The sequence below is a fragment of the Podarcis muralis genome, chromosome 3 (genome assembly GCF_964188315.1).
Source record: "Podarcis muralis chromosome 3, rPodMur119.hap1.1, whole genome shotgun sequence".
Taxonomy (NCBI): Eukaryota; Metazoa; Chordata; class Lepidosauria; order Squamata; family Lacertidae; genus Podarcis; species Podarcis muralis.
Genome location: NC_135657.1, coordinates 485,908 through 502,792, shown reverse-complemented (window position 1 = coordinate 502,792; position 16,885 = coordinate 485,908). Strand labels below are relative to the sequence as shown.

The following is a 16,885-nucleotide window of genomic DNA, read 5'->3' as shown; positions in this document are numbered from 1 at the left end:
TTGGGGCAGAGGAGGAAGGGGGTGGGGGTGGGAGCTGTGTCTGCGCCCCCTACATCCAGTCGGAAGGGATCCCCAAGTGTCCTCTAGTCCAGCCCCCTGGATTGGGGGGGGGGGGGGGTTCCCTCAGAAGAAAGAGCCGGCCTTTGAAACAAAACAAGTCACTTTAATAAGAACAACAGTTAAAGACAAGGAATGAGCTCAATGTGAGCAAGGCTGCTGTGCCCCCCCAAGAGCTGACGGGGGCAAAATGCCCCAAATGCATCTAGCAGGGAGCTGGTCTGGGCCCCACGTGGTGAGCCAACCCCAGCCGGCCCATGGGGGGGGCAAAGGGTTGTTCCACTGGGCCAGCCAAAGGGAGGTAGAAACCCCCTCCCTGCCCTGGAGCTGTTGGTCACACATAGGGCAGGCCGGGAGAGACCCCTCACCCACCTCCTGCCCCAGAGGCAAAAGCACACAGTCATGGAGAGATGTCCAGTTGGGGGGCAGAGGCCGCTTCTCGCTTCCAGCCCCACCCAAGGGGAAAGGAGACACCCCCAAGCCCCCCCGGGGGTCTGGCCCCGCCTTGGGCTCCTCCGTGTCCGTCCTCACAATGCAGCCAGGATCCAGCCAGTCCGTCAGTGCCCTGCAAGATGCCCTCTTGGCCCTGGGCGCCTCGAACGGGATCCCCGCCTCCTTCTCCTCCTCCTCGATTTCTGCCGGTGCTGGGGGGGGGTTGCTCAGCTGACAGCGGGGTGTGCCCCCGGGGGCTCTGCTGCAGGGCTGCCCGCCTGCTCCTCCGTGTCGAACATGGCGCTGAACTGGGCCTGGCACTCGCGGAGGAGCTTGCGGCTGGGGGGGGAGGCCAGGGCCTGGAGGCAGTGCAGACGCACCAGGCCGGACTGGCCCCCCGACAGCAGCCAGGTGTGGCAGGCCAGGTTGGGGCTGAAGCGCACCTGCGGGAGAGGAAGGGCGTCAGGCGGGGAAGCGCAAAGGGGGACAGACCCTGCCCCCCCTTCAGGAGGGACAGACTTGCCCCCGGGCTGATCCAGGGGGCTCAGAGAGACCAAGAGCCTGAGCGGCCAGGCCATGAGGAAAACTCTCCTCTCTCTCCCCCCGCGCGAGAACTTGCAGGTGCGCTATCACAATAATTTTATTATTATTTACACCCCACCCACCTGGCTGGGTTTCCCCATGAAGAAGGTTGGAGGATACAAAACAGATAAAAGAAAGAACTTCTTCACGCAGCGCAGTTAAACTGCGGAACTCCCTGCCACAGGAGGCAGCAACGGCCGCCATTCATTCTGGGGGGCTCCTGGCCAGGATGGCTCAGCTTTGCCTCTAGGGCTGGAGGCAGCAAGGCTCCCCAATCCCAGTGGCTGGAACCCCCAAGACGGGAGAGCCCTCTCTTGCCTGGACCCTGCCTTTGGGATTCCCCCAGGCCTTGGGCTGGGCACTGGGAGGACAGGAAGCTGGATTCACAGGGCCCCCAATGGCCTGATCCCACGAATCCATTCTGGAGTTCACAGGGGTAGAGCCCCCCCCCCCCGCTCACCTTGTGCACGGCCTCCAGCTGCAGGCGCCCCAGTCCGTCCCCCTCCTTCTCCTCTTCCGCCGGGAGGGGCTTCTTCCTCCCTTTCCGCCTGAAGATGTTCTTGAAGCTCCTCTGGAGAGGGAAGGGGGGGGGGGCTGAGAGAGTTGGTGGGGCTAGGCCAAGTAGTGAGGGGGGGGGGCTGCAGCTACATCCCATGGGGACCTCCTGCTGACAGCCGGCGATTGATGGGCTTGGGAAGGAGCCTTATCAGCCAGGAACAGACCACAGAACAGCAGTGCACTGGGGATCAGTGATACGAAGCCTGGACACTTGGGGAGGGGACACCCTGCCACCCCCCAGCACACCCAGGTTGCCTCCCCCCCAGGAAGACATAAGGGGTTCAAGCAGCCCCTCGCCTCCCCCTTCCTTGCCCCCCGCTTCCTCCGAGGCCTCACCAGGTCCGTGTCTCGGAAGAGGATGTAGTTCTGGGCCACGGACTCCTGGTACGTCCTGCCCTCCACCAGGGCCATGAGCCTTCCGCCGGGGGCTCCGGTCGACGCCTCCTGGTTGTGGAGGCCGCAGGGGAGCAGGCTGGCCTTGTAGACGGGCTGCGGAAGATGAGGAGGAGGGGAGGGCATGGGGGCACTGCCAGGCACAACAGCCCTGCCCAAAGGCAGCCCGGCTTCAGAATCAAAGGAGATCCCTGGCGCAGCTTTCCCACTGTGGGCACCAGGTTGGCCACCGTGAGAACAGGGCGCCGGACTAGATGGGACTCCCACTGGCCTGATCCAGCAGGGCTCTTCTTCTGTTTCTGTGGAACCTCCAGGTCCCAGGGCAGTCCATCTACATTCCTAGAGTCTTAGGGGAATTTTGCCATGTGGGGAAGAGCAGCCTGGCCCAGATGGGCCTGATCCACCTGCCTCCCCTGACGTTCTTACGGGTGGGCTGTTAAGAGGCAAGGCTCCCCCCAAGTGGGAGGTTTCATGTCCCCGCAGGCAGCAGCTCCAGAATCTTCCCACCCACCCCAAAGGAGCCCCCTTTCCTGATGACCACTTTGCTGCCTGGAGGGGAAGGAGACCTTTTTGGTCCCAACTCAAAGCGCCTCATGGAATCATCACTGGAAGGGACCTCAAGGGCCATCTAGTCTAGCTGCCTGCAATGCCAGAGGCTTTCACTCAATGTGGGGCTTGGACCCACGGCCGAGACAGAGAGTCTCCTGGTCTACCAACTGAGCAGCCCCTGCCCCCAAACCCGTCCTGAAGGCTTGGAGCTCCTTCTCTCAGGGGGCACAGAAGCCCACCACTGCCTTTGAAGGGGAGACCCTGTGACGCACAGAGAGACTTTTCAGAGCTCAAGAGGGGGGGGGGGCATTGGGGCTGAAAGCCCCCACCTGCCCAGAGGGACTCCAGCCAACGCAGCTGCTACCACCCACTGGATCCAGCCTGGACTATTCTGTGGCTACAGCTCCCTTCATCCCCAGGGACCCCCACCCCGGATCTTGAGGATGGACGGGTGGGGCAGGCCTCGCTATCTCCCCTGCCGGACTGAAGGCAAAGCTTGTGAGTCCCTTGCGGACCCCCCTCCCTCCCGCTCAGCAGCAGCAGCGACACCTACAAATCGGCGCTCCGACGGGCGCTTGACGTTGTGCGGGTTGACAGACAGGTCGGGCATCATGGCCGCCACCAGCTCCCCCGTGACGTCTCCGGCAGCCACCGTGTTGAGCCAGTCAGATCCAGAGATGCTCTGGAAGAGGGAGGGAGGGACGTCACCTGGGCCCACCCCCTTCTTCATTCCCCCCTCCCCAGAAATAAGAGGGCCCCCAGCGCCCCAAGGTTGCCCCAGGGTTGCCCTCCAACGCACCAGGCAGAGGAGACCCCGCTTACCCACACGGTGCCCTTCCGAGGGGCCACAAAGTAGGCCCGGAAGCCCAGGTAGCCGGCGTCCAGGTAGTGGATCCCACACAGGCCGTACCTGCAATGCCAGAGGGGGGCCGGGTGAAGAACGAGGCAGAGGCGGGAAGCAGACCATTCCCCTACCAAACAGGCCTCATCGCCAGAAAGCTCTTCTTAATTCCTGCCCCCTCCCCACCGCCAGCCTGACGCCTGCTGGGGTTGGGTTGTCCTGGGGGAGCAGGTCTTCAGAGTGAGAGTATCCTCTGCCCCGCCCAGAAAAGCACAGGGGCCAAGTAGATCCCCTGGATTTCAGCTGCCACAGCCCTCTCCCCCCTTGAGGATTCCAGCAACGGGGAGGCAGAGCCCAGCCGACCTGGCCGGCAGCCCTCCCCTCTCCGCACTCACGAGGCATAGCAGTTGTCCTGGGCCACCGTGATGCCGCTGTAGGGCAGCAGCCAGGCGATCTCCGTGCTCAGAAAGCGCTTGATGCTCTGGAGCGGCTCGTACAGCCGCCGCAGGTCCCAGTACTTGATCTTGCGGTCATTCCCGGCCGTCACCATGAAGTTGCTGGAGCAAGCAAGGGGGAGGCGGCTCAGCGGCGGAGGTCCTGGCGAGGCCCAACCGCTGGGTCTCCCCCCAGGCAGCCAGGAGAAGGAGGCTGGAGGAAGTCCCCCCCCCCGCTAAGCCCGGCCCCCACCTGTTGGCTTTGCACCACTGGATGTTGCGCACGGCGTGGTCGTGGGCCAGGAAGCAGTGGAAGGGGTAGAGCTTGAGGGAGCCGTCCGGCTGGCGCACTCGCTGCAGCAGGGAGCGGCTGGCCAGGTTCCAGAGGGCCACTGTGCCTGGAAAGGGGGGGGGGACACAGGCAGAGAAGAGTGGAATTGGAGGGGAGCTCAAGGGTCATCCAGCCCAACGGCCAGAAAGCAAGAATCAGAACTCCAGCATCCCTGACAGGCAGCCATCCAAATGCCAGAGGAGGCAGACGGTGCATAACCTTCCGAGGAGGAGGCTGGGATTGGGAGCCTGTGCCGGGGGGGGGGGGGACACACATCCCCCCCACCCCGAGCCTCCTTGGCCCTTGGGAGTTTCAGCTGCAGGGCTTTCTCCTCTCACCATCATAGAATCCAGCTGCCAGGCGTTGGTGAGGCTTCGCCGGCATCCAAGCCAAGCTGAGGCACTGTCCGCATTGGGAGGGGCTCCCGGCCTGGATGGCCCCCACCTGCAGGGAGGCCACACACTGGACCTGCAGGGATGGAGGAGGAGGAGCAGTTGGGGGGGGGAGGCCAGAGAAGGAGCCCCACGGAAACTCAAGGGTCGGGGGCCACCTTGGCAAACTCAAGATTCCAGGACTGACCCCTGACCCCCATGCAAAGGGGGCTTCAGCCTTTCCAGAGCTGCAGCTGGACCAATGAGGGAGGCAGCTGGCTGCACATGGGCAAGCTCAGGGAGCCCCCCTTTGTCCCTGCCCCTCAGAACATGGGCAGCTTGGAGGGCTCAGGATGCGGCTCCAAGAGATCCTCCGTGGGGCTGGCAGGACTTACCTTGCAGATGGTGTGCCGGGGGGAGGACCCACCTAGGAGGAGGGAGAGATGCTGTGAGGCCGGGAGCAGCCTCCGTGGGGTGAGAGAAAGCGCCCCCACCCCCACCTCAGCCAAGCCAGGTTGCCCCCTCCTACCTGACGCAAGCAAGGCTAGGATTCTCAGGCTGCTCAAGCCAAAGGCCCACACCCCCCCCCACAGTGCTCTAGACCCACCCGCAGGCGGCACCCTCATTTCCTGACTCAGGCTGGCTGTAGCCCCTGCCTTGTAAAAGAGACCTTTTTAAAAAGGCACCGGCAGAGAAATTGCCTGATAGCTCTTAGGGTGGCAGTGGAGCAGTTGCTTCAGAAGGATTGAGGGATCTCTGAGACGCAGGCGGGGGGGGGGGGGGGAGGACTCTTGGGCTGGGGCAGCAGCCGCCTCCTCCAAGGCCCTCCTTGGACCAGGAGATGGAGATTGGGGGGGGGGGGAGGCTGGCTGGCTGCACCTCCGTCAGGGAGCCAGCTGTCAGCCAGAGATGCCCTGGAAGGCACTGCCAGGCAGAGGGCTGAGCAGTGGCGTCTCATGGAGGGCGTGTCTGGAGAGGGAGGTGGGACCGAGTCTCCTTTATCCCCAACAAGGAGGCAGGGCTGAGCACCCCCAAGGCCGCCCGCCTGCAGCCTCATCCATCACTCCTGCAGACAGATATCATTACAAGGCTCATTAGCTGATACGGCTGGCTGAGCACCCAGGCCACTGCTCGCCCCCCCCCAGCCCCACCAGGGAGGGGGCAGCTGTCTCTGCCAGAACATTTTGGGTGAGAGACTCTCTTCCGCTACCCCATAAAACAGCCCTGAGCTGGCAAAACAGCAGGCAAGGCAGAGAAAGAGAGAAAGAGAAAAAGAGAGAGAGCAAGAGAGAGAAAAGAAGGAAGGAAGGGGGAGGAGAGAGAAAGAAAGAGAAATAGATGCTCCTTGCCACCCGCCAAGGGAACCACACTGGCACAGCCCTGGCACCCAGCCCTCCCCGTGACCCAGGGGAGGAGGGGTCCCTTCACGGCTCTTCCTACCTGTTACCTGGGCTCTCCGGGAGCCACGCAGGTCCTCTGCGTGAGGCAGGCTGTACAGCAGCACCTTGCCGTCAGAGAAGGCCACGGCCAGCAGCCCCAGGCGGCTCATCTGGGAGGGCGACTGTTGGGGACAGGAGAGAAAGCTGGGAGACGCCACGCTGTGGGGCCCAGCAAGCAGCCGGCTTTGTCAGCCTGCCCCCCCGCAGCCTCTGTGCTGTCTCTCAAGCGCATTGGGAAGCGGGTGTACCTTGTGGCGGGTGGCAGGGGGCTCCCAGGCGCCGCTGGGGCAGAACTTCATATCCCAGATGCAGCCGTGGTCGGTGGCAATGCCGTAGGCCAGTCCCGGCTTGGTGGCTGACCTGGGAAGGGGAGAGGAGGCGGGGGAGGCGGTCATAGCACAGGTGCAGCGTGGCCATTCAGACTCCAGCATAGCAGCGTGGCCACGTCTTCGAGAGGAATCACAGAAGGGACCCCAGGGGTCATCTAGCCCAACCCCCTGCAGCAAAGGGGTGACAGCTAAAGCATCTCTGGCAGGCGGCCACCCAACCTCTGCTGAGCAAGGGAGGGAGCCCAGTCCACTGCTGAACAGCTCAGACTGGCAGGAAGGCCTTCCTGAGGTGTCCTGGGAATCTCCTTTCGGGGAACTCCACAGCAGCAGGAAACCCGTTGGTCCTCTCTCCTTCTCCCCCCCCCCCACCTGTGCCCTCTTTCATGCCAGGGGCCCAGAGAGGCCCAGCTCACAGGTGCCAGCCTCTCTGGTCCTGTGGCAGAGAAAGCCCCTCCTCGCCTGCCCTCCCGCCTTGCCCAGGGGTCCCTGGGGATCAGGAAATGTCCCTGCTGAGCTCCACTGGGCGGCCACCAGGCTGCCCTGGGGCTGAAGCCAGGGGAAGGCAGGGCCAAGGAGCGCTGCAGGGGGCCTCCCCACTCACCCTGCCTCCTGCTGGAGGGGCCCCAGCTCCCAGAGCTGGAGCAGCGCTGGCCCCGCGTGGGTCCCCGCCAAGCTGTGCCGGTCGTCCATGCCGGGATTGCAGTAGATGGCTGCGTACTGGGAGGCCGGGGATCCTTCTGGGGTGGGGCACCACTCCATGGCCCAGACGGGACCCCCCACGAAGAAGGTGACGTCCAGGCGCTCCTCGTGGGGCTGCAAGGCGTTGAACCTGCCAGAGGGGAAAGAGGAGGGGGGTCTTGCCAAGGGGCTCACAGGCTGGGAGTCTCCCTTCAAACAGGGCAGATGAAACTCCTTCCTGAAGGAGGGCAGGGAGGGCCACCAAGAGGATTAGGCAGATTCCTGGAGGAGGAGAGGGCTCTCAGTGGCTACTTCTCTGCCTCCAGAGTCAGGCTTTGGAAGCCCCAGGACGGGTGATTTGCTCTGGTGCTCAGAACCTGCTGGCTGGTTTCCCACAGGCAACTGAGAACAGGGAGCTGGACTCTTGGCCCGATCCCATAGGCGGTTCCTGGGCTCTTCCAAGTACTGCAAGATGGACTCTCGGCTGAAAGGCAGGAGAGACGTTTACATAAAGTGACCGGCACCTGTTGATCCGGTAGAGGACGCTGCTTTCTTCGTGGAGGCCTTCGCGCTTGATGCAGAAGAGCGGGGACTTGGTCTCTCTGGGGAGGTATTCCTCAGCTTCGCTTTGGAAGAGGAAGGAGGAAAGAGGGGAAACTCACTCCAAGGATCTCCTTGACACACACACACACACACACACACACACACACACACACACACCCTGACCCCTCTGGGCTCTCGCAAAGGGCTGGGCTGCCCATGCAAAGCGGCCTCTTTCCTGGTGGAGATTTGGGGCTCCTCCTGCTGCTGGCGGCAGCAGTGGCAAAGGGCCCAGAGGGCATGCCACGCAGGGCACCCTCTCCCTGCTCTCTCCCCAGCATGCACTCCCCCCCCCATTATTGCAACTGCCAACCTGGGTCCAGATGTTCTTCAGAGTTACTGGCCCCTGCCCCCCCCCCTTTGTCAGGAGGCCACTCACCTCTCCGAGAGGAAGACCCACTTCCGGGCAGAGGGCACCCACTCTGGAAACTCCCAGTGGGAGTAGAGCTGCTCACGCCTGCAAGCAAACACAGCCACATGGCGTCAGAGAGAACTGCAAGAGGGAACGGGGCCAGCCCAGAGGGCGACAGCATCACGAGGGCATCCCGGCAACCTCAGCAGGAACAAACCCAGGCAGTCCTCTGTAGCGATCAGGTGGGATTGCTATGAGGAATTATGAAATATGGAGCAAGCCATTTGTGTCAGCAATGAAAGCATTACGTTGACTGGGTTTGAGCCATTTGGATATGATTTCTGCTCAATCCACGCCTCTGCGTCTCTGTCCTATTTCTCTGCCTGACAGGCACCTATCAGCATTCTAAACACAGGCCAGTTGTTCATCCTGGGCCATCAAGATAGTAGGTACCTTCTTTGATGTACCCCTCTTTGGTTTTGTTAATCTTAGGGCCAGGAAATAGTTTCACACAGGAGGTGATAAAGATACCTATCTTCCTTGCCATCCTTCCCCTCATGTTTACTGCTTGTTTATGACCTCTGGGGTTGCTGAATGCATTCCTCTGGTCCTCTTTTATTTACCCCAGAATGTATGCATGCTCAAATTAGCTCTTTGTAGCTTTAACTTTAACTTTGTCCCCACATGGGGCTTTTTGAAATGCTCAGAGGAAATCTGATTGGTTCTTACGGACACTATATAAAGAGTTCTTTTGTGAATAAAATGACCTGGGCCAAGGGGTGGACAGATTACTATTATTGGCACCCCTCCCAGAGTCTTGCTGGTCAAGCCTCGTGCATATTTTATTAATCAGAGTCCAATCCTTCCTTGCTTTTGGGACACAACAGTCCTCGCCCTCGGGGCCCCAGCTGGAGTCCCTGGAACCCGCACCAGCCTGAATGTTTCAGGCGCACAGTTCCCCCCCCCCCCCCCGATCGTATTGTTTGAAGGGCAGCACAATGAGCGCAGCTCCTTTCCGTACTGCAGAGTCATGCGGTAAAGGAGCTGAGCTCTGTCCCGGCGGCATCAGAAGCAGCACAACTGCAAGGCAGGGACCCTCCCCTTTCCTCCCCCCTCCTGTGCTTCAGTTCCCCCACCAGCAAGGCAAAGTGGGGCAGGCTGCCCCCGACTTACACACGGTGGGTGATGGAGAGCGCCTTCCAGATGGGGGCCATGATGGAATTGTGTAAGCCATTGGACGCAAACCCTCGGCAGTGGCTCTTGGGCCTCTGGGGAGAAGGAGGAGGGGGTCAGGGACAGAGGCCCACGGAGCCCACCCTCCCAAGCCAGGAGCCCCCAGAGAAGGGCCGGGCTTGCTCTTCATTCACAGAGGCCTCTGAGCAGACCCCCAAGATAGTCACCGCTGCTCCACGCAGGCCAGGCTCCAGGTCGGAGTCGGAGACCTCGCTGAGCCGCAGGTCGCTGTCCTCTTCCTCCTCCTCCTCTTCCTCCTCCTCCTGCAAGAGCCCTTCCTCCGAGGGGTTGAAATCCGCATCCTCCTCGCTCTCCCGCTTCTGGCTCTGGGGCTTCCGGCCTCGCCGCTTCCGGATGGGCTCCTGTGGCCGCGGGGCGTCCTCCACGGGCTCTCTGCAAGCGGGCGGCTGGTACACAGAGGTCAACTCTTCGGCCAGCTCCTGCAGGTACAGAAGGGCTCTGCGGGCCGAAGGGGAGGAAGGAGGAACAAATAGTCACAAGACCCCCCAGATCTTCAGATCAAGAGCCAGAACTGAAGACGGGTGGGAACAGGGTGGGGCTGCCGCAGGCCCCAAACACAGCCCGCCTGGGTCCAGCCCCTCCCCGTCCTCTGGGCCAAAGCGCTGCTTGCAGAAGTCCTGCAGCTCCAAGTGCCACACAAATTCTGGAAGCTCCCATGAGAGGAAGTGAGGACTAGCAACCTGAATGGCTTTAAAAGAGGATTAGACAAATTCTTATCTTCTTAGGTGTCTTTGTCCAGTTATTGTGACACAGACTCCACCGAGTGCCAGCACCAGCTCCCTCCTCTCTCGGCATCATTCTGCAGAACTTTGCCTTGCATGCAGGTATCTGCAGAGTCAATTAATTATGCCGTACAATTTGTTGACTAGGATTTCTTTAATCTTTTCCCACTTGGTTTTTGCTCGATTCAAAACACGAACAACCAGAGGACAGCTTCCACTGAAAGCCCAGCAGAAAACAGGCTCTGCTTGGCCCCAACTCCATGAGGTCACAGGTGTCGGGGGGGGGGGGCGTGTTCTGCAACCAGGTGAGGCCCCTATGGAGTCCCGTTCCCCACGTCTTGAAAACCTCTTAGGAAGTGCTGACCTGCTCAGAAGCCTTAAAGAAAAAAAGATCTTTGAAACTTTGCAGGCAAACTTCTGCCCCCCTTCTCCAGAGGGAAGAGGGGGAAACTGTTTTAAAGAAGACTGCGGTATTGAGTAAAGAGGCTCCTACATTCTGTAGCAGGACCCCCCCCCCCCCGGGAAGGCTAGTCTCCATTGTGACGTCACAATGGAGGAGGAAACATTTCATCTCTGTTCCCACTGACTTTGCTACATCGTCTCCTGCGGCTGTCTGGTTATACTTTAAAATGTCCAAAAGTGTCTTTTCCCTTCAGGATTGACTACAAATATTTTTTTTAAAAAAGGGGGGGGACTTGGGGGGGGAAATAATTCTCTCTTCTCAGCCTGTTTTTAAAGAACAGGGAGGCTGCTGTCTGGCTGGCACCTGTGGGACTGGTGGAGGGAATCTGTTTTTTTCTCTCACTACACCAGGCTGTGGGACCGACCTTGGAATTCCTAAGCCATTATGTCTGCAGACAAAACAAGACGTGGCTCTAAAAATCAACCCTTTGAGGAATCATTCACAATACTGAATGATATTAGAGATTGTTTAAATCGTAATACAGCAAGCATAGAAAAGTTGGACTAAAGGTTTGAAGCTTTAAACTAATTGGAAAAGCTTGCAAACACCAGATAAGCTTAGGATTTAAATATGTAATATGATGAATTAATATGTTTAATGCTGAACTGGAAAGAAAGAAAGATGTTAAGTGATTAAGGTTATGACTTATGTTTGTTGGTTTATTTGTTTATCTGTGTGTTTAAAATTTTGTGAAAAAGCAATAAAAAAATTTGGAAAAAAAAGAGACCAGGATGCTGGACTAGATAGGCCGCTGGCTTAATCCAGCAGTTTTTTCTTCTGTTGTTATAGAATATCCAAGTCCAGAGGCAGTCTATCTAGATTCCTAGGTTCCCTGGGGCATTTGGTCACTGTAAGAACAGGAATCTGGGCTCAATGGGCAACAGGCCTGATCAAGCAGCCTCTCTTGACATTCAATCCCCTTTTAAAGCCTTCCAAGCTGGCGGCCATCGCTGCCTCCTTTCCCCCCTGGGCCTAAGAAGGCAGCGCCACTCACCAGCGAGTTCCTCCCCCTGCCCATCAACGCCTCTCGCTTACACTTTTGCCGCCCTCCGCTTTGGGCGCCCCCCGGGCGTCGTCTCCAGACAGTCCAGCCCTCCATCACCGGCCAGCAGCTTCTGTTGGCAGAGGGGTTCGGGCGCCTGACACTCCAGTCCCTGCGACAGCTTCCTCAGGAGCAGCTCCGCCTTGGACTTGCGCCCCCGCTTCTTCGGCACTTTCACAGGCAGGGGCGGGCCGTTCTCCGAAGGCCCGGGGGCCTCGGGGGGTCCCTGGGGCTCCTGGCGGGCAGGGCCTCTGCCGGCGGCGCCTCTCTTCTTGCGGGGCCTGCGACCACGCGGGCGCTTCTGGGCGGACGGGAGAGCTGCCGGCTGCTCTTTGGCAGGAACCAAGGCTGCCTCTGGGGAAGCGCAGAGTCCATCTGCTTGGAAAAGGAAGGGCCAGGTTAGGTAAGTAGCCGCTGCCACGCCAGGCAGAAGAGGGCTCCCAGCTCCTGCCTCCCCTCCTCACTTCCAGCCTCAGCTCCCCACAACTGAAGCCTGCCAGGTCTGAGGACAGGGAGCCAGAGGGATGGACTTATTTTTATAGGGAGGGCTGCACATGGCCTCTTTCTCGGCAGGGGTCATTTTGTCAGGACTGCAGCACACAGGTAGAGAAGGATTAACTTCTCCACACACACGGCAACCCTAGCAAAAAAGACCTCATTAGCACTGTAATTAGGGTTAACAAAAAAAGTCTTCCTAGTCAAGCCGATGGGAGCTCCTCCTCTCGCAAAAAACCATCATTGCTGCACTTATTTCATTTATATCCGACCTTTTCCTCCAAGTGTCTCAAGGTCATGGGGGCAGATCTCCACTCATTTCATTCACACAACAACCTTGTGAGGTAGGTGAGGCCGAGGGGCAGTGACTGGCTCTCAAGGTTACCCAGCGAGCTTCACAGCGGAGCGTGGATTCAACCCCTGGTCTCCCAAGTCCTAGTCCAATGCTCCAAGCATTGCACCACACTGTGACCGTGGCAGTGATCACAGAGAGTATGTGTGGTTGTGTCCTTAACTGTGGAGTCCAGCAGCTGCTCATCCAGCTTGCCTGGGACCTCAGGGTCTTCCTCAGCGCTCCTCCCAGTCCCTGCGGAGTTACAGGTTCTACCCAAATCCTCCCCAGAATCTCATCAGAACCATTTCTGCAGAGATTTCAGGTGCTGTGATGCTGCCCCAACTCCCTCCTTCCCACAACTCCCCAAAGGCATCACCCTCCCTAAGATAAAGGCAGAACCTGCCCTCTCACCCCCCCCCCACTTGAACCCCACACCTTCTGCACCAGATTATCTCCCTGCATGTAGAATGGAAGAAGACCCCCCCCCCCGCCATTTCCCAGGCATGTTCAGTAAGGAGGACCTGCTTGCCCAAGGGGCCTGTGCCTAATTTTGCAGCTCCTTCAGCAAGCCCTGGCCCCCCTCCCAGGCAGATCCCAGAGGGTCCCCAAAGTCTGGATTAAGCAAAATAAGCCCAGTTTAGGGCCTCAAGGGAAGGTGGGCACAATAGAAATGGTCACAGGTTAGCTGGTCACAGATCAATCCGATGAGAGCTCATTTTCTCAGTTTCATTTCATTTCAAAAATTTTTTTTTTACTTTATGGTTAATTACTGTTTATATTTTGAATTCAATACACATGGGGGCACCAAAATCTTCTAAGTGCTTAGGGCCTCTAAAGGTCTTAATCCGGCATGACACTCAGAAGCGGCTTCCTGGAGGCCTTGGGGTTGGGGAGTCCCCTTCTGCAGGTGGTTTACAGGATCCCAGCCACTGGCCCCCAGAGACGTACCAAGGGCTTCCCGAGCGCCTGTCTCCTCTGCTTGCCCCTTCAGCTGTGTAGAAAGCAGCTTGCCTTTGGTCTCTAGGCCGCTCTTCTTGCAGGGGGGGCTCTGGGGCTTGGGCCATTCTTCCTGCGGGCAGCTTTCCGTAGGGGGGCCTATTGCTGCTGCTGCTGTGCTTGCCTCGCTCAGACACGCTGCTCCCGCCGAGGCCAGTGCTTCTGGGGCAGGATAGTTCTGCCCGCCCCAGCAAGGGTCTCTACGGCAAGGCTCCATGCAAAGGATACGGCTGGCACATCCATCTGCTCGGTCTGCGGCTTCCCTGGCTATCCCCATGGCACAGCTTGGCGTGGGGCAAGGTTCCATGAAGGCACCACAGTGACTCAGGCAGGTGCGACTCCCATCTTGCACTGGGACCTGCCTGTGAAAGAGAGAGGCAAAGGAACAAGGAAAGCTGTGGGCAGGACAGTCATCTCAGATCAAATAAGCAGATGAAAGAAACGGCGCTGTTCTAATTATTTTATTGCATTTAGATCCCATGTTTTCCTCCAAGGAGCTCACATAAATGTCACTGGGGCTAAATTATTCTACTTATTTTGAACATGCTTTGGGGGGACTTCCTTTTTCCAAGAACATGTTCACACAACATCAGGGTTTTATGTAGGAGGTTACTACTCTAATAAACTATATAGCACCTCGATGGTAATTTTCCAGTATTAGAAAAACGGTGGAAATGTAATGTGAGCCAAATAACTAGTATAAACCTAACGTTTTATTATAGTTACCTTGGGTTTCATAAAATGATCTTTGAAATTCTTCCGTAAGTAAACCACCCTGAGATCTTCAAATGAAGGGCGGTATACAATTTTAAGAAATAAAACGAATAAATACAGTGGTACCTTGGGTTAAGTACTTAATTTGTTGCAGAGGTCTGATCTTAACCTGATACCGTTCTTAACCTGAAGCACCACTTTAGCTAATGGGGCCTCCTGCTGCTGCCGCGCCGCCGGAGCACGATTTCTGTTCTCATCCTGAAGCAAAGTTCTTAACCTGAAGCACTATTTCTGGGTTAGCAGAGTCTTTAACCTGAAGCGTTTGTAAGCTGAAGCGTATGTAACCTGAGGTACCACTGTAAATGAATTTTAGTTTCACAACCATCCTGTGAGGTGGGTTAGGCTGAGACAGTGAATGACCCAAGCTCACCCAGTGAGCTTCCTTGTTGTGGGAATTTGAACTCTGGTCTCTTAGGTTGGCTGTCCTCTCCATGCACCATCACTGTGTGAGCAGAAGGGGGGGGGCTGTGGGCCCTTTGCTTCAGCAACAGGAAACCTTCTGCACTCAGGGAGGCTCCTCACACCATTTGGACCCCTCAGGGGGCACAGCAGCCTGCTCATCCCTAACAGGTTGGAGCATCTATGGGGCTCAGGTGAAGCTCAACTGCAAAAATAAATGTCACAAACCTGGGAAGCTCACGAGACAAGGGAATCTCCCCACTGGCTATGTTACATAGCAAAATAAGACGGGCTGTTGCACATGCATGCTTAACATTGTTGTCGTTGTTCAGTCGTTTAGTCGTGTCCAACTCTTCGTGACCCCCTGGACCAGAGCACGCCACTCTTAACATATCCTGCTTTTATTTCATTCCATCAGATACGGATTGAGTCATTCATCTGAGATACCTGAATGGTTTTTGTTACCTTAATTACCCCTTAAAGTGGGCAATCGATCAAGTGACACAGATTAATCTGGAGAGTTTAATGCCCTGCTGGATAGCTCAGCTGGGGAGAGGCTGGTGCTGATAAGGCCAAGGCTGCAGGTTCGATCTCTGCAAGGGGCAGCTGCCTAATCCTGCACCGCAGGGCGGATCCTCCGGGTCCCTCCCAACTCTACAATCTCATGATTCTCTATGGACTGGCCAAGGATCAGCTTTGGCGCCCAGAGCTGATGTGCTGGGCGATCCAGTGGGATCCCTGACCTGCACTTGCTGCCTGGCCAGGGCCGCTCCCCCCCCCCGCCAGAGACCTGCATCGGGGGCAGCATCTCGGGGGCCTCTCCCCCCCCCCCGCCGGGCAGGCGAGACCCCCGAGCGGGAGACCTGCCCGTCTTCAGGAAGGGGGCGGGGCCAGGCGCTCTTTCCGCGGAGAACGAGGCCCGTCCGCTCCGCCCGGCGCCCGCGGAGGCGTCTTGGGCCCGGCCTGGGCGACTCCGGCCCGCGCCTCACCTCTCGCTCGCCGAAGCCGGTCTCCGGCCGAAGCAGCAGCGGCAGCGGCGGCCCCAGCAGCCAAGATGGCGGCCGCCACGGGCGCGCAGCGATGACCGCAGGCCACTGACGTCACTTCCGTCCCGCGACGCGGAAGCTCTCCCGGCGGCGTTGGCGGCGGCTCTTCCCCGCCTCGTTCATCCGCTCGCCGCGGGCGTCGCAGCCTCGGGAGCCGCCTTCGCCTTCGCGCTCCCGCCCCGCCGCCCCTTCGGCCGCGACGAGCGGAACCGCGCGAGCCCCGCCCCCTCCGCGGGTGCCGCCCACGTCACTTCCTCCGCGCGCCTCGCCGGGAAAGGGGCTGCAGCGCCCCCTGGCGGCCGAAGCGCCGCGCGCAGCTTCTTTGTTCCTCCCGCGGCGGGTCGAGGGGCGTGGGAACGCGGAGACACGCGTCGGACCCGCGAAAGGCCCCAAGGGCAACCGAAGCAGCCGGCGAGGCGCCTTCGCCAAGCGAGCTGTGGGTCTCTCGGGCCCGTTGATTGGGGCCACAGGCCCCCCCCCAGCTTTTAAGGGGCAGCAAGGAGCCACTTCGCTTAAGGCAGTGGCTCCCCCCCCTGCACACTGACACCCCCAATCATAGGGCGGGAGCGTCAGACGGGACCCCGAGGGTCATCCAGTCCAACCCCCTGCAAGGCAGGAATCTTAGCTGAAGCCTCCATGACACACAGCCGTTCTTGACCCTTGGCCAGGAAGGCTCCTTCAGGCTCTCATTTTTGCTGGTCCAAGAGGAACAGGAGACCACAGGCTTTTGGTGGTCTTCACCCGACCCGACCCCCCCCCCCCCATAATCTGACACAAGCCTGGACAAAAGTTTAGCATCAATAATAACAGCAGAGAAAAGGGGACATTTGGATAGGCCCTTGGTGAGGAGCTGACAATACTCTGCTTTAAATGTAATAGGGCTGCTGGGTTTTTTGTCCTGTGTTTTCATGCTTACACTGATTTTTCTGTGAAGTGCCCTGGGTTTGTTCCAAGAAGGTGGCCCCAAAAGTGGGCAAAGAAATCAGTGAGCATCCTTGGGCCACAGGAACCAACCAGGATCTGAACAGAATCAGGCTCTGCCGTGACTGGCACTTCCTTGAATGTTGTGAACCGCCCTGTGATCTTTGGATGAAGGGCACTATAGAAATTCAATAAATAATAACACTTTAAAAGATTTCTAACCACCTTGGGGCCTATCGGGAGGGTTTGTCCCTCTATTGTCAAAGCAAGATGGAAATGTGGGGATGCAGAGCAAGGCTGATGGGGCTGGATCTACAGAGCTGGATTGCCCAACCGATGAGGCAGAAAAGGGTGGCCTCTCTGTTCAGAGGGAACCAGAAAAGCCCCTTCACACATCCCAGCCCAGAGTTTGGGCTCCGTGTCGACCCCCCACTTTGAGACGCATCCATGGCAACAACCCCTTTTGGGAAGGTCTTCCAGTGGTCCTGTTCTG

The 16,885-nt window shown here is 58.5% G+C and overlaps 1 protein-coding gene across 4 annotated transcripts; it reads right to left on the bottom strand.

Annotated features, from left to right (window-relative positions):
- Positions 1-142: 142 nt before the first annotated feature.
- GTF3C2 (general transcription factor IIIC subunit 2) lies at positions 143-15,660 on the bottom strand. 4 transcript variants are annotated; one of them, XM_028725379.2, is made up of 19 exons: positions 15,415-15,660; positions 13,205-13,614; positions 11,421-11,805; positions 9,347-9,638; positions 9,120-9,214; positions 7,974-8,051; positions 7,519-7,620; positions 6,918-7,145; positions 6,236-6,347; positions 5,989-6,109; positions 4,944-4,975; positions 4,516-4,645; positions 4,100-4,244; positions 3,808-3,969; positions 3,394-3,481; positions 3,125-3,253; positions 1,966-2,118; positions 1,532-1,642; positions 143-932 (listed from the first exon to the last, which is right to left on the bottom strand). In XM_028725379.2, the coding sequence occupies exons 2-19, from the start codon at positions 13,557-13,559 to the stop codon at positions 717-719; spliced, it is 2,934 nt and encodes a 977-aa protein (XP_028581212.2). In that variant the 5' UTR covers positions 13,560-13,614; positions 15,415-15,660; the 3' UTR covers positions 143-716. The 4 variants fall into 4 exon arrangements, with proteins under 4 accessions (XP_028581212.2, XP_028581213.2, XP_077782769.1 ...); XM_028725380.2 differs by lacking the exon at positions 15,415-15,660 and adding an exon at positions 14,654-15,184; XM_077926643.1 differs by lacking the exon at positions 15,415-15,660 and adding an exon at positions 14,654-15,184 and having other exon boundaries at positions 11,421-11,802.
- Between the last annotated feature and the right edge of the window lie 1,225 nt (positions 15,661-16,885).

What these genes read in the sequence shown, in the direction of transcription:
- GTF3C2 (XM_028725380.2), bottom strand. Translation starts at nt 14,817, where the DNA reads ATGTTAAGAGTGGCGTGCTCTGGTCCAGGGGGTCACGAAGAGTTGGAC. An exon ending in CTGGCCTGCGTGGAGCAGCG is followed by an intron (nt 9,215 to 9,346) that starts GTGACTATCTTG and finishes CCTTCTCCCCAG; the next exon opens with AGGCCCAAGAGCCACTGCCG. An exon ending in TGGGTCTTCCTCTCGGAGAG is followed by an intron (nt 7,621 to 7,973) that starts GTGAGTGGCCTC and finishes CCTCTTCCAAAG; the next exon opens with CGAAGCTGAGGAATACCTCC.